The following is a 15,850-nucleotide window of genomic DNA, read 5'->3' as shown; positions in this document are numbered from 1 at the left end:
AAATAGATAGGAAAATGATGCATAAAAATTTCAACCTCTGTAGTAATTTTTTAAATGCAGAATTAGCATAGATTAAATCATATTAGCAGAGTCTAGAGAAAATGATAATATTCACAGATGACAAGGATAGGAAAACCTATTCTCACGTATTACTGTGGGGAGACTAAATTAGAGCAATCTTTCAGAACATCACTTAAATGTCCTCAAAATCCACGGATGTAGCATTGCATTTATCAATTTATCAACAGGAAATAATAATTGCTAAAATTTATATAGCACTTACTATTAGCAAGGCTTTCTAAGTGCTTTGCCACTCTATGAGTCTAGTGTGGTTTGTGCTGTCATAATTGAATGTCTGATCCCGGGGAAGTAACAAGGCATAGATTTATTTCTTACAGTTGGAGGATGAGACACTCAAGATTGAGGGGCTTTCATCTTGCAGCAGCATCCCATGAAAAAAGTGGAATGCAAGAGAACATGTGCAAGAGAAAGAGGAGGGGGAGCATCAGAATATCCATGTATCAGGAACCTGCTCTGGCAATAATGATCCCACTCCCATGATAATAGCTATTAATGATACACTTTTGAGGCAAAACTCTTATGACTTAAATGTACCTCAAGGTCCCACTCTTATGATCTAATCACTTCTTAAAGGTCCTACATCTCAACGTTGTTACACAGAAATCTGAATTTTAAAATATGTGAACTTTGAGGGGTTCATTCAGGCCATAGCATACACTTTACCTCTTTTAATCTTCACAACACTAGGAGGTGTGTGCTCATAATTCATGACTATAGAAACTAAGATAGAGAAAAAGATGAACATCTTGCCCAAGGGGTGTGTATGTGTGTGTGTGTGTGTGTGTGTGTGTATCTACACACATATACATACATAAACACATATATGAATGAAAGTGGCAGGAATAAATATGTACACAAGAGTTTATTAGCAAGGTAAAGACTATATACAAAATATTCTAAAATAAAGATTAAAAAGCTAGAAACAAACTAAATATGTAAAGGAGGCTGGGGAGGGATCACATAATATACTAGTTGCCATGCAAGCATAAGGATCTGAGTTTGACCCCCAGGATCCATAAAAAGGCAGGTGTGGCAGTGTGCAGTTGTAATCCCAGTGCTGGGAAAGAGGAGACTGGTATATATCCCTGAGGCTTGCTGGCCAGACATTCTAGCCTACTTTGTAAGCTCCAGGCCAGTGAGAGACTCTGCCTCGAAAAAAAAAAATGTACACAGTGCTTGAAAAGATCACCACCAAAGGTTGTTCTCTGGCATATGTGCATGCGCATGCATGCATGCACACATACACAAGTACCCACATACATACTACACATTCACGCACACACAAAGAGTTGTCATATTCCCTCCATATATTAGGATGCTGAGGAACCATTTAACCATGGTGCCAAGGGTAGTTATGTTGGGCAAATAAAATAATATAAATCTTGTTTCTATTTTAAACTATAATTATGAACATGTGTGAATAGTCTAGAAGAATAATTACTTTAAAAAAATATTTTCTCTTGCCATCTTCCATCTCATAAAACATCTATTTAAAAAAATTGTATTTATTTGAGACAGAGACAGAAAGAGGGAAAATGGACACACCTTGGCCTCTTGCCACTGCAAACAAATTCAAGTTGCATGTGCTACTTTGTCCATTTGGATTTACATGGGTACTGGGGAACTGAATTTAGGCCTTCAGGCTTTGCAAGTAAGTGTCTTTAACCACTGAGCAATCTCCCCCAGACCCCTCGAAACCATATATTTTAATAAAATGCAAATATCAATACAAATAAATCTGACATTCTTAAGACAAGGGTTCTACAAGTGTAATAAATTATTTTTCTCTTAAGAAAAGTTAAAAAAATACTGAAGAATTTCAAGGAAATTACTGACCTTAAGGACTACTCAAGATACCAAGAAAAAAATATGAAGTCACTAGGTATTTAGTTTTACTTTTCTGTAATAACTTGTGATTTCAACAACTATAATTTAAATTTCATGATCCTAAAGCACTTTCAGCCACACATCTCATTTAAACCTCACAAATCTCATCTTGGTGTAATATAAAGGTTAGGAACAAAGATTTCCACATTGCAAGGACTACTGTCCATAGCACTTTGGAATATGGCAATCAGGTTGAAGAGATAATAGGAGGGTCCCTTTAAACCGTTTCACCAACTTGTAGAGGCATATTAACCTGTGAATTTGCATCAAGTGCAAAATTCATCTGCCCATTACACAAAGGAAAAGTCTATGATGATGACATCTCATCACAACTTTGGGGCACTGTTTATCTGCTTAGTGGTAATTTTCTCCCTCCCTAAGTCTGCTATTTTACTATGTGATCTAATTAAAACTGTCTCTATGTTGGAAAGCAAGCTCAGTGAAGAGTTTTGATCAAATACACTTAGGGTGTCATGATTCTTCTCACCCATACCATTATTCTTCCTGCTTTTAAAAGACGACAAAACAGCAGCAAACTGTATTCCACTGGGCTTCTAATGTTCTGAGCAGAAAATATATTGTGATTTCTATCTTAAATAACAATATAGGCAGTAGTGCAAGAAATAACATTATATGACATGAATGAGTCATTTGCTGAACATTGACATTTTTCAAATGTGTGCAAGCACAGATGATCCCAGACCTGGGCTTAACTTCTCCATTCACTCATAAAGCATGTCCTTCTAATGGGGCTGTCAGCATGTCATCATCTTCAGGGTGACACCTGCTCATTTATTCCTCACCCTTGGAACCATGTAGTATCCTATCATTTTAGCTCTACTAAAGCTTCAGCAGTTCCAAGAGAAAGGGTCAAAGCCAGTAATCTATTTAGCTGAGTGGCTTTCTTATATGACGCAAAGATCTTTTCTGCAATTCCCAAAGCTACTTCTCTTTGTGAAGGCAATGGTACTTCCTGTCGGGTTGGAAGCAAAGAGGAATAGACGCTTCTTCCTCACTGATAATTGTTTCAATTAATGGACCAGTGAGGAAGCAGGGAGGGAAAACAAATGCTACAATAAACAATGTAAGAACTCATGCTAGCATAGAAGGACTTAGGCAGTAACTTGGGACTACAGTGACTTTTTTGTAGTGATAACAGCAAGCAGTAAACTAAGTAACCTGTAGACCTCGAAAAAAAGACAATAGCAAAATACACACCAAGTAGGAAGTGGTAGGAAGGGGTGCTTTAGTCACAAAAATGAATTGACACTAGCCCATTAAATAGCCATCCTTCCTTCTGCACTGGCTTTCTGAAAGGTCATGGACTCTAATAGATCAGAATGGATTCTAAAATGTAAGAGTTAAACAGATGAGATAATGCTCATGCCATTCTGATAAGTTATAACAACAATGTTGTGAATTTAGAGAGGAAACACCACAAGCATTAGCCCTAATACCCATGGTTGACTCTTGGTGAGCAGTTAAGAGTTATCTCTAGAAGTGACCAGCTTGCATCTACCACAAGCATCTCACAACCTCACAGGAAACCCACTCAGTGGTACCATCCTGCCTGGCCCTTAAATTCCAATAGCATTCAACAGGGAGTCAGTAGATGCTGCTGTCCTGGCTCTGCCACTGGCTTGTAGGGAGTCCTTAGAGAGAACCCTTTTTATGCTCTGGACCTCCATTCCTCTTGTGTGATCTAGAGAGAATGCACTCATGGTCCTGTTATTCTCAGGCCTGCTGAAAGGATGTGGCAAAATGCTGAGCTCCTGAGAGGAAAGGAATGGTACTGAGAGGCCTGGGTTCTTGCTAAATGGCCACCTAGAACTCTGCGTTGGAAGCCATGGTCCTGTAGGTTCCTCTGGCTAATATTAAGTTAAATGCTCAAACATTAGATGGGGAAGGAGGGAAGAAGATGTTGATGTAGCAATGAAAGAAGCTGGGCAAAATAGTATTCAGTTCTAACTCCATTCCCACAGCATGTCTACCTCATAATATATAGAACTTAGAAAAGGCAAACCTTCGGTTTGTAACTTTTGCTCGCTGCCGTACCCCTAATATGTAGCATAGCTCTTGGTACCTCACAGATCTTGTTCAAAATCAATGACTGAATGAACACTATAAGGGGAAAGAGGACAGGGTGCCAATGAAAATTGCCAGTAGCTGTAGTTTCCAAAACAAGATTGAGCCTGTCAATATTCTGCCATCAATGGGGGAAGGATACATGAGATCTCAGATGCCCCCAACTACCTAGTGGTAGTTAAAGGTAGCTGAGAGGTGGGGAGTCAGATTCATCATTGGTGTAGCCACTGTGAAGTTACCCATTTCACAATAAATAAACTTCCACCCATGATCATGCAAGCAGCCCTAATTTAACTCAAAGGGTTTTTAAAAGAGCATGAAAGTAAGATGGAAATTAGTGGGGAATTAGAGTCTTAATGGGAGGGGTTGAGGGATAAGAAGGGGTAATTGGGGAAATAATATAAAACTACATTATATATAGGCATGAAATTGGGAAAATGGAAAAAAATAAGTACAAATTTAAAATATTTATTTGAGAGAGACAGAGAGAGAATGGGTATGCCAGGGGCTCTAGTGACTGCAAATGAACTCCAGACACATGTGCCAGCTTGTGCATCTGGCTTTATGTGGGTGCTGGGAAATCGAACCTGGGCCCTTTGGCTTTGCAGTCAAACACCTTAACTGCTAAGCCATCTTTTCAGCCCAAGTACAAATTTAGAAAGCTCTAAAAATTTGTTATGTGCTGCAGGGATAGCTTAGCGGTTAAGGCACTTGATTGAGAAGCCAAAGGACCCGGGTTCAATTCCCCAGGAACCACATAAGCCAGATGTACAAGGTGGCTCATACATCTAGAGTTTGTTTGCAGCGGCTGAAGGCTCCATCATACCCATTCTCTCCTCTATCAAATGAATAAAATAAACAAAAAAAATTTAAGTTGCTGCTAGCAATATTCAGTAGACAGTCCTTATAACTCAAGGAATGGTGACCACATTCCTATAATTAGAGGTGCCATTAACTACCTTTATGTAATTCTATGGGACCCCTCCCTTTTAGGTGGTTTCTACTGGTTTTCATCTATATGAACATTACCTGTTTCCATTCATTTCCTTCCATCTTTACCATTCTAGCCCACAATAACTTTCTAAGCACTGATCATGATGTTGTCAAACAGGTTTAGAACAATGGAGATACCTAGGAGTGGTATGCTTTAAGAGCCAAATACACAGCTATTCAGGGTACTCATTTTTTATGAGCACTATCTCAAGATTCCCACTTGCAATGTGGTTAGTAGAAAACTCTTCCTTCCAGGTTGGGAGGAAGTGCTCTGAGGACAGGGTCATTGCTGCAGGAGCCTGTTGTCCAAGAGTACACACATTCTCTCTCCATAGCTGGACTCATTCTTCCCCAAAAGGTGACAGCCACAGCAAGTATATCTTTTATCAGTGGTCTCCCTTACTATTGAGACCTCTACCTGTTCTCCAAAGCTACCTTCAGCCCTTCTCTAGTGAGCTTCTCTGGTTAGAAACCACATGAGGGACCAGGCATGGCAGTGCACAGTGCACACCTGTAATCCCAGCATTTACGAAGCAAAGGCAGAAGTATCAAAAGTTTGAAGTCGACTTCTTCTCTACGTAGTAAGTTTGAGGCCAACCTGAACTACATGAGACCCTGTCTCATTTAAAAAAGAGAGAGAGAGAGAGAGAGAAAGAGAGTGAGTGAGTGAGTGAGAGCGGCCAGGCATGGTGGTGCATGCCTTTAATCCCAGCACTTGGGAGGCTGAAGTAGGAGGCATCCTGTGAGTTCAAGGCCAGTCTAAGATACACACACACACACACACACACACACACACACACACACACACACGAGAGAGAGAGAGAGAGAGAGAGAGAGAGAGAGGAAGGGAGGTAGGGAGAGACAGGCAGGCAGGCAGACACTGGGGTATAAAAAGAGAAAAATGGAGAAACCACAACCAAGGGCTTCTGAAACTTCTCAAATATGCTCTGAGCACAAATCAGGAAGGCAGGGATGGAGGGGGGCAGAAACAAATGCAGGAGCTATTTTTGATGGACTGGAAATAAAGGCTAGACACAGGTGTGTTCTGCCCAAGTGGAAATGTTCCCAAATCTACAAGAATTCTTTATAAATAAACTATAAACAAGCTGTTCTGGTTGCCACATCTCATCGCAGTTTCCAGGGACACATACAAATAGTTCAGGTCTCTGCACTTTATTTCAGGAACCACAGAGGGCTTAGAGACACCCACTAAAGGTGTCTGACTCATTTTCTAGAAAGCCACACAAAATGACAATCCAAGGCTGAAAAGGAGAGCAGCTCTTGCTCTGTGATTCCTGAGATGGCATAGAAAAGCCAAGCCAAGGAAACCACCTCAGCTGAGTGCAAAAGGAAACACCCGCAACATCCGTGGCCCACGTCAACTCTCACAGCACATGCAACTGACATTTAGAAATCAACAATTCAGATCTTTTTCTCACCTCATATGTACAATAGGCATGCAAATCAAAATGTGTACTAAACCAATTGTGGCAGACTATCCATTTTATAGTAGCTTACAACCATTCACATGACCTTCTGGTTCACTTGTGAACTTGAAAGAAGAGGAAGGATTTTCTATATTGTCAGCAGGGTTTTCGAAGACTTAGGTTCCATTTAATTTAGTTTTATTTATTTGAGAGAGAAAGAGAGAGGGAGAGAGAGAAAGAGAGAGGGAGAGAGAGAAATGGCATCTCAGGGCCTCCAGCCACTGCAAAGAACTCCAGATGCATGCACCCCCTTGTGCTGGCTTACATGGGTACTGGGGAATTGAGCCTCAAACCAGAGTCCTTAGACTTCACAGACAAGTGCTTAACTGCTAAGCAATCTCTCCAACCCTCAAATTCTTACTAAAATCTCATCCACTGTGAATTCTTAACTATTTCAGGTGGATTTTTAAAACCATTTTTGAGAATTCCTGAAGTTTGTTTTTATTTCTAAAGATGTCTAATAAATAATGAGGTATGTGCTTCTAATATGCAGCTTTAGAAAAATAATACATCTACAACATTATCTGTCTTGTATACTTACTTTTCTGGTGGGCATTCATGTGCAGAACAGAGCTTATTAAGGTGTTAATGTCACCCAAGTTTGGCCTAGTGATACAGCCTGGGGTAGTTTCAATGTGGAATGTCCCTTGTAGTTTTGCTATAGTAGGTGTGTTACTTGGGGCAGACTCAAGAGTGTTATGGCCAGCTCCCAGCTGCAAGAGCTCAGTTCTTTCTTGATGCCATCTTCCACTTGCTTTGACAAGATGTGTTGACCAACCTCTGCTCTCCCATCCTTTCTACACTATGGGAACCTTTCCCTCAAGATTGTAAGCCAAAATAAACCCTTTCCTACCATCAGCTGCATTGACTTGGGTGTTTTGCCCAAGTAATGGGACACTAACTATAAGACACACATATATGCAAAAATAAATAAAATCTGTATCACTCAAGGGTAGTAAGTGACTTTTCTTTAAAGCAGAACATATAAAATAGTAATACAAGCAAAATGATAGAGCACAGGGGATTTTTGTTAAACAATAAGTTTATAGTGAGTTTAAACAGCATAAGTTAAGGCTAACTCTTATATTAGATATCATAAAACCAGCTAGGTAAGTTGGCACAGGGCATCCCATGCAGCAGGAACATACATGCTCAGGGTCAGGTCCATGAGGACATATGTACAGAATGGGGATATGAGGGAGACCCCTCCCAACAGTCACATGGACAAAGGCAAGAATGCCCAAGAGAAAGTATGTCAGCATGCCCTGTCTAGATTTTACTATAAAGGAAAGAAAAGCCACTTTAGACTGGCTGGCATACAGGGGTCATGAGGAATCAAAAAGAAGGTTCTGAGATGCTAGAAATAAAGCAGATAGTGGTGGGTGGATCTTTACCACCCCAGGAGCTGATGAGGAGGCCCAGCCTCTGAATTTCAGGTCCCCAACCAAACCAAGCCTTGAACCATCCATCTAGACAGGAAGGGACAGAGACACAGGAAGGAAGCTCTGTATGGAGGCAGGGTGCAACCAGGACTGAGTGTCAAAACAGCATATGTACTAGAGACCTGGGGGATGGGAGCAGCACACAAACCATCCCTTGACTGTGTCACATTTGCAAATATAATGTCCAACTGCTTCCAAGCATACTGGCCCTACAATATGAGAGAAATGGAAAGCAATCTTCAGAAGACACTCCTGAAAGTGGCCAGAACTCGTAGCTGTTCCTTTTCTGACCATGCCTTTGGGAAAAAAAATATTCTTTTTAGCAGCCTGGATCTCCAACTGCCATGTTTGGAAGAAATTCATCAAGAGGTGTGTGTTCTCAATTACATATAATATTCAAATGGCAAGGACTAGAGGATAGTGTTAAAATGGACATTGTTGTCTTTAGATAAGAGAATAATCACAGCAGTCTTTTACTTTTATCAAATCTTATTAAACATTATTGACACATTGGATTTTCAATTAAAAATATTTTGGACCTGGGTATGGTGGTGCACACCTTTAATCCCAGAACTTGGGAGACAGAGGTAGGAGGATCCCTGTGAGTTCAAGGCCACCCTGAGACTACATAGTGAATTCCAGGTCAGCCTGAGCCAGAGTGAGAGTGTACCTCAAAAAAATTTATTATTTATTTATTTATTTATTTATATGACAGAAAAGGGGGGGGGAGAGAGAAAATGGGTGTGTCAGGGTCTCCAGCCACTGCAAACAAACTCCAGATACATGTGCCCCCTTGTGCATCTGGCTAATGTGGGTCCTGGGGAATGAAACCTAGGTCCTTTGGCTTTGCAGGCAAATGCCTTAACCATTAAGCAATCCCTCCAGCCCATGGATTTCCAATTAAAAAAGGGGCTATCCCTCTTTTAAAAGCAAAACAGAAACTAAATCCATCCTCTACTGTAAAGGATGGCAACTATTTAAGTTGCTGATTTCTCTATCAGTATAGAGGAAAAGTGCTCTATGGCTTTTCCTGTTTTACTAAAACCAATTACCAGTACTAATAATCAAAGTATTTGTATCACTTGTCACACCCATTTAACAACACCCATTTGTTTTGCTGCAGTTCTGGTTAAAAATAGGAAATACAGCACACAGGGCAAAAGAGCCATCTGAAGGAGTCTGGCATAAGGTAAGGAGAAGGAGTAGTTTAAAAAAGTAGAGGGGGCTGGGCATGGTGGCGCACACCTTTAATCTAGAGTGAGACCCTACCTCAAAAAAAAAATAAAAAAAAAAAAATAAAAAATAAAAATAAAAAAGAGGGGGACTGCCTCTTGCAGAAAGAAATAAGGCTAGCATCTTTTTCCTTCCTTCATTTCCTTGTGCTACATTCAATATCCATAGAGCTATAACCATTTAAGAGAAAACTACTTTATGAGTCAAAAGATGGGTAAGTTCTTGTGTGATCTGCAAAAGAGGGAGGTTGCTATTCTAGAATGGTGTTTGTATAGCTCCAGCACTGTTCATCATACCACTTTCATGGAGTCTGTAGTAAGGCCAGCTCTTTCCCTAACAATCAACTGATGGTTGGCATCTTTGCATTAGGTTCTTCAAATGCACAACCTCCAAAGCTGTTTCTTACAGGTAAACATCCATAAGCATAAAGGTAAAACTCAGTGAGCAGAAGATCACTTTATGAACTAACCTTGGAGTGAGGCAGGCAAAAGTGAAGTCCTCTCCCTCTAAGTAATGGCTATAGATTAGTAGGACCTTGGGTCTACCCTCTTTTTCTCCCTCTCTCCCTCCCTTCAATTTCCTCCCCCCCTCCCCCCACTTATCCCTTAGCCTACCAATGCATCTCAGTCCTGCAAAAGTTCAGGTGACCATGGTAATCTCCAAATCACATTTATGTGCATTATCTGCTACTCAGTTGGATACAACAGTAAGACCACCTTCTACATCTTAAAGTGTTCTTGGTTTCTCATACTCAGCTCTCATAAAATCACTGTACTTCAGAGAAAAAGGCTCTATGTTCTAGGAACCACTTAAATAAAATGATCTTCAACTACCAGCTTCTAAGTAGCACTGCATGTAAGCAGAAATGGTAAATGGTCAAGTTGCTGGCAAGCCACAATGCTTCACACAGATTTTACAGTTATACAGGTCTTTATAGGACTCTGAATATAATAATAATAAATCATCCAACCGTTTTAGACCCAACAAGACAAGCAAAATTCTCTCATCTTTGATCTGAACAGGAAACATTCTGTAAGTGTTTGTTGCCCATGAGGCATGACCAATCTTCTGAAGCCTCTCCTTAGGTTCCTGATGACAAGATGCTTACAATCTAGCTGCAGTGGAGGGCAGAACTCACAGCCAAGCCTTCTGGGTTATTCCCTCTGGAACAGACTTTTCTTCAGGGCCATGCAAATATTCAGCTGGCCCTGAAGGACACAGAAATCTATTTGATCCTCAATTTTGTTCATTCATCTGAATTTAGCCTGAACAAAATGATGCAAATTCTTCTCATGAGTTCAGGACAGGTACAGTAGTATTATGCTGCAATCCTAGCATTTGGGAGACTGGGGCCAACCTAGGCCAAAAACCAAGTCCTTGACTTAAAAGCAAGCAAAAGAAGGGCTGGAGAGACAGCTAGGCTGGTAAGGTGTTGGCTTGGCAAGCATGAGAACCCCCGGAACTCACATTAAAAAAAGCTTAGTGTGGTGACGCACACTTACAATCCCAGCACTGGGGAGGTAGAGACAGGGGACTCACTGGCCAGCCAGGCTAACCTAATTAGGTGAGTTGTAGGCCAGAGAGAGACCCTATCTCAAAAAATGTGGATGGTGGGCTGGAGAGATGGCTAAGCGGTTAAGCGCTCGCCTGTGAAGCCTATGGACCCCGGTTCGAGGCTCGGTTCACCAGGTCCCACGTTAGCCAGATGCACAAGGGGGCGCACGCGTCTGGAGTTCGTTTGCAGTGGCTGGAAGCCCTGGCGCGCCCATTCTCTCTCTCTCCCTCTATCTGTCTTTCTCTCTGTGTCTGTCGCTCTCAAATAAATAAATAAATAATTAAAAAAAAATGTGGATGGTGCCTAAGAAACAATAGCCAAGTATGTCCTCTACCTTTCATATACATGTGCACACCATGTATATACACAAGCACAAAACAGAATAAAACAAGACAAAAAAGGGGGAAAATGAAAGCCGGTAATATCCCATTGATGCTAACTTCATGGTTTAGAGAAGTGAGAAGTGGTGGTTACCTTATTGATGAGAGTCACAATATCTCCTTCTTTGATTGTCAATTCATCGTCATTCTGGGCCTCATATGGAAAGATGACTTTACAGTAATCCTTGGCTGTAAGAAGAAAAGGAAACACAACTTTAATGTGCTTCATTCATCTAGTAAACTGGCCCAAAAGAAGGTATTCACTGACACATCAACTTCCGGGAAAGGCATGCTGAACAGGTAATGATATTATGGCTTTTACATAAAGAAAGGGTCACCCTCAGAAAGCTAATAGTGATCACTGTGGGCTCATGTATATTTATCTCTGCATTTAACCTCACAAGTCATGTAATATCATGAATGCCATTGATTCCTTTGCCTTTCTAAGGTAGAAAAGAAAGAGTGTGTCCTTAATCTCAGGAAAGCCGATGTGAGCCATTTTATATTTTCTTCAGGTACATGCATGGACAGACATCTGCAAAGGGCAGAACATTTTTTTTCTTATTGCCTACTTCCACACATTGCAAAATCACAAACAGGGCCTTTATATCTGTTATACAGCTAACATGGCTAATAAAATAATGAGAACTTGTCTCATTAGGATATGTCTTAAGAGATAAATGTTGATTAAATGTATGTGAAAATGTCAATCACAAATGACCAACATATATTAACAGCACATCTTTTAGCCTATGTGTGAGAAAGGGTGAATGTGTTCATAAATTTTTCATGGCCTTTCTGTGGAAATCTACTTAATCATCAACAGGGCTGTTCATTGGCAAGGAAATACACAGCTCTCACTGAAGAAAGAAAAATACTTGGTCTACTAAAAATCAATTCAAGTATGTCATGAATTACATGCTTTTGTAAGTCTATCTGATGTTAAATTATCTCTATCCAAAAGCACCAGTTTAAAAGATGGTGGAAACATTTGTAAGGTATTTAAAAAATGAAGACTTGGAAAACCATGCTTTTGTTACTTGGGATAGATGGTAGAAAGAAAAATTGAAGACATTAATACTACTAGAGGAGACATTTATTACTCTCTAGCAAAGTCAACAAATCTCATGGCTTGGAATATCCTTAGATATTTTCCAAGGCTTAGGTTGATTCCAACAGACCGATCATAACCTACACCTTTATATATGAGTATATTGTCCCTAGTATACTTTATGCCACTGAAACACATTGCTTTATGTTAGTGAATGTCTCATCAAAGTGTGATATATAAAATAAAGGCAACTTAAAAGTCTGGGCTGGGGAGATGGCTCAGTGGATAAAGTGCTTGCTATGTAAGTATGAGGACCAGAGTTAGGATCTGTAGCACCTAAGTAAATGTCAGGCAGGTGTGGCAGCCCAAATGCAATTTCAACACTCGGGAGGCAGACAGGGGATCCCCAGGGCAAGCTGGCTAGTTAGACTAGCCAAATTGGTAATACCTGAATTCAAGTGAGAGCCCCTGCCTCAATAAATAAGATGAAGAGTAATCAAGGAAGCCACTAAATGTCAATTTTGAGCCTCTCACACGCATTCACACATGCATGTGTACCTTACCCAGATGCACCCACACACATCCACACAAACCACAAATACATATGCAAAATAAAATAATGGTCTAGGTTTGAGCTATGACAGTTGATGAATTGTAAAAGGAAATTGGCTAGGGTATAGGGTCTGTTAGATTCAGTTCCCCAGTTTAAAAAGGCTTAAGGCAAATAGTCACCTGCCATTCAGCTTTTTGTTTGTTTTATTTTTTGATCACAGTGCTAGGAATAAAATCCAGGAGCTCAGCATGCTACCAGGGATCTTCATCCCTCCATCTTTGGGCTTTTTTGCTGCATATACATGTGTGTGATATGCATGCAAATGTGCATATGTGTGTACATATATGTGGATGCCAAAGGTCATATTGGGTGTCTTCTTCAGTCTCTCCCTGTATTGTTTTATGAGACAGGATCTCTCACCAAACTTGGAACTCACTGACTCTAATAGATTAGCTAGCCAGCAAGCCCTAAAGATCCGCCTCTCTCTGTCCTCACAGTAATAGAATTATTGGCCTGGCTTTATGTAGGTAATAGTGATCTGAACTCAGTTTCTCATGCTTGTATTGTAAAGATTTTACAGACTGGGCCATCTTCTCAGGACCACTTTTAGACTTTTAACACTGTGTTGTCTTTGCTGGAAGACGTGATAATGTTTGGCACTATAGCAATCATATTTCTGGGACAAAAGCCAAGACAATCACAGAATTTGACCCTGAGTCTTAAGAAGAGTGTTGAGACGTCATTAAAATTCACGGGCGTAATAGGGGCCCTCTCCCTGGCTTCTTGGTAAAGACTTAGCAAGCCAATTGTTTACCACTATTTGGTGATCTGGAGGCATCCAATACTCAAAACATAAGGCATCCTAATATGAAGGAACTTGATAAAAGTTACCACCTTTAAAATATTTAGTATAGTGTGTCTCACCAGTGTTCTTTTAAAATAAAAAGCATCCTTTAATGCCAATGCAAAAGTGGCACACAGGGGCTGGAGAGATGGCTTAACGGTTAAGCACTTGCCTGTGAAGCCTAAGGACCCTGGTTTGAGGCTGGATTCCCCAGGACCCACGTTAGCCAGATGTACAAGGGGGTACACGCATCTGGAGTTCGTTTGCAGTGGCTGGAGGCCTTGGCGCACCCATTCTCTCTCTCTCTCTATCTGCCTCTTTCTCTCCCTGTCTGTTGCTCTCAAATAAGTAAATAAAAATAAATGAAAAAAAAATTTAAAAAGTGGTACACAGCCTCAGTGAGTAACAAATAGCTTTCTGATTGGCTAAGAGATCCACTCAGTGTAAAGGAACCCATAGCCCATATCTGGAATTGGGAACCAGATCAGAATCCTATAGAGACAAAGATTATGTTCTCCAGTGTCAAGCTCTCACTAGTCTTTGGCTAAAAGAAGGGTTAAATACATCAATTTCTCCCTAAATTAATAATGAATATCCCAGTTAAACTATACCGACTTCACTCTCTGTTGGAGAATCTGTTCTTCTTTTTCAGAAGATAGAAAGACCCAAGGAGATAAAATACCCCTCAGACTTTAGCCAGTCCACAGCTGAAACCACAGAGGAATTGGGGAGATGAGCAAGAGTGCTGCTTCCATGCAGAATCTGATAATCAGTGCCAGGGTAAAGAAGAAAGACTCTGAAGACACTCAACACTTACCAAAGCAGAGATCCAGAGGCTCCTAAGAGCTCATCCTGAAGTAGACTTAAAAAACACCCACCATGGCTCAGAGAATTTTTTGGAAGAAGGGGAAGAAAGAATGTAAGAGCCACAGGTTGAGACATACCCACAGGTATTCCCTCCTCCAAAAAATCACTAACTACTGCTCCCACAATGTATAAACCACAGCCCCATGGGGGATACCTGCAACCCTACTGAGGAGAGTTCCCAAGGGAATGGGGGCAGGGATGAGGGAAAAGAGGGTACCAACACATGATGTATCCATATAAAACAGCTTGTTAATAATAATAATCAACATTCTTAAAAGCATCTTTCTTTTTTTAAAAAATTTATTTATTTATTTATTTGAGAGAGAGACAGACACAGAGAGAAAGACAGATAGAGGGAGAGAGAGAATGGGCGCGCCAGGGCTTCCAGCCTCTGCAAACGAACTCCAGATGCATGCGCCCCCTTGTGCATCTGGCTAACGTGGGACCTGGGGAACTGAGCCTTGAACTGGGGTCCTTAGGCTTCACAGGCAAGCGCTTAACCGCTAAGCCATCTCTCCAGCCCTTAAAAGCATCTTTCTATGTATCTGTATCATTCTCTTTCCCTTCATAGCTTCTTTTGCTATTTAAAGCCATGGCCTATAGTAAAAGACTATGCAATTGATTTGTAATCAACATAACTGAAAAATATAGATAAGAAAGAGTTAGCATGGAGGCTAGGCGTGGTGGCTCATGCCTTTAATCCCAGCACTCTGGAGGCAGAGGTAGGAGGATCTCACAGTGAATTCGAGGCCACCCTGAGATTACACAGTGAATTCCAGGTCAGCCTGGGCTACAGCAAGACTCAACCTTGAAAAACCAAAAGAAAAAAGAAAAAAAGAAAGAGTTAGCATGCCTTTATAATGTTTCACAAGGCATTTTACTTTATGATTACAGTTTCTTTATAAGCTAAGGAGGGCAGGCATCTCCTGCCTTTTTAAAAATGTGTTTAATAAGTATCATTTTATACCATAAAATGTACTCATTTAAACTGAACAGTTTGATGTATTTAAAAATATTGTGCACTTATATGATCCTTACCATAATTTAGTTTTAGAATGCTTCCACCATGTAGCTAGGCTATTTGGTATGAAAGATATTAAACACAGAATTATCTGGGAAGCATATAAAACAAGGTCCACTGTCCATGAAGAATGTTGCTAATGCATGTCTCGCCCCCATGTATATCCCTAAGACCTGTCACAGAACTCTCACTCATTTCTTAATAACCATTGAGTGACACCTATGAAGTGGTAGAATATTTGAGGAGCAAAAAAATAGAAGAGGATTCTGGGTCAGGAGTAAGTACATTTGGGACAAAGTTCATCCCAGCTGGAATTTCTGGAGCATGACCTGAGACAATCACATTATACCTCTGGATGAACACAGTTCCAT

General features: G+C 40.6%; 1 protein-coding gene across 6 annotated transcripts in view; it reads right to left on the bottom strand.

Moving 5' to 3' along the window:
* Positions 1–15,850, bottom strand: part of Sh3kbp1 (SH3 domain containing kinase binding protein 1) — a 446,513-nt gene that overhangs the window by 109,632 nt on the left and 321,031 nt on the right. For all 6 annotated transcript variants that reach the window (XM_045140550.1, XM_045140551.1, XM_045140548.1 and 3 more), the window contains one exon: positions 11,238–11,332. In XM_045140550.1, the coding sequence (XP_044996485.1) occupies positions 11,238–11,332 (95 nt within the window). The remainder of the gene's footprint in view (positions 1–11,237; positions 11,333–15,850) is intronic.

The sequence above is a fragment of the Jaculus jaculus genome, chromosome X, assembly GCF_020740685.1.
Source record: "Jaculus jaculus isolate mJacJac1 chromosome X, mJacJac1.mat.Y.cur, whole genome shotgun sequence".
NCBI lineage: Eukaryota > Metazoa > Chordata > Mammalia > Rodentia > Dipodidae > Jaculus > Jaculus jaculus.
This window is presented reverse-complemented; position numbering and strand designations above follow the sequence as displayed.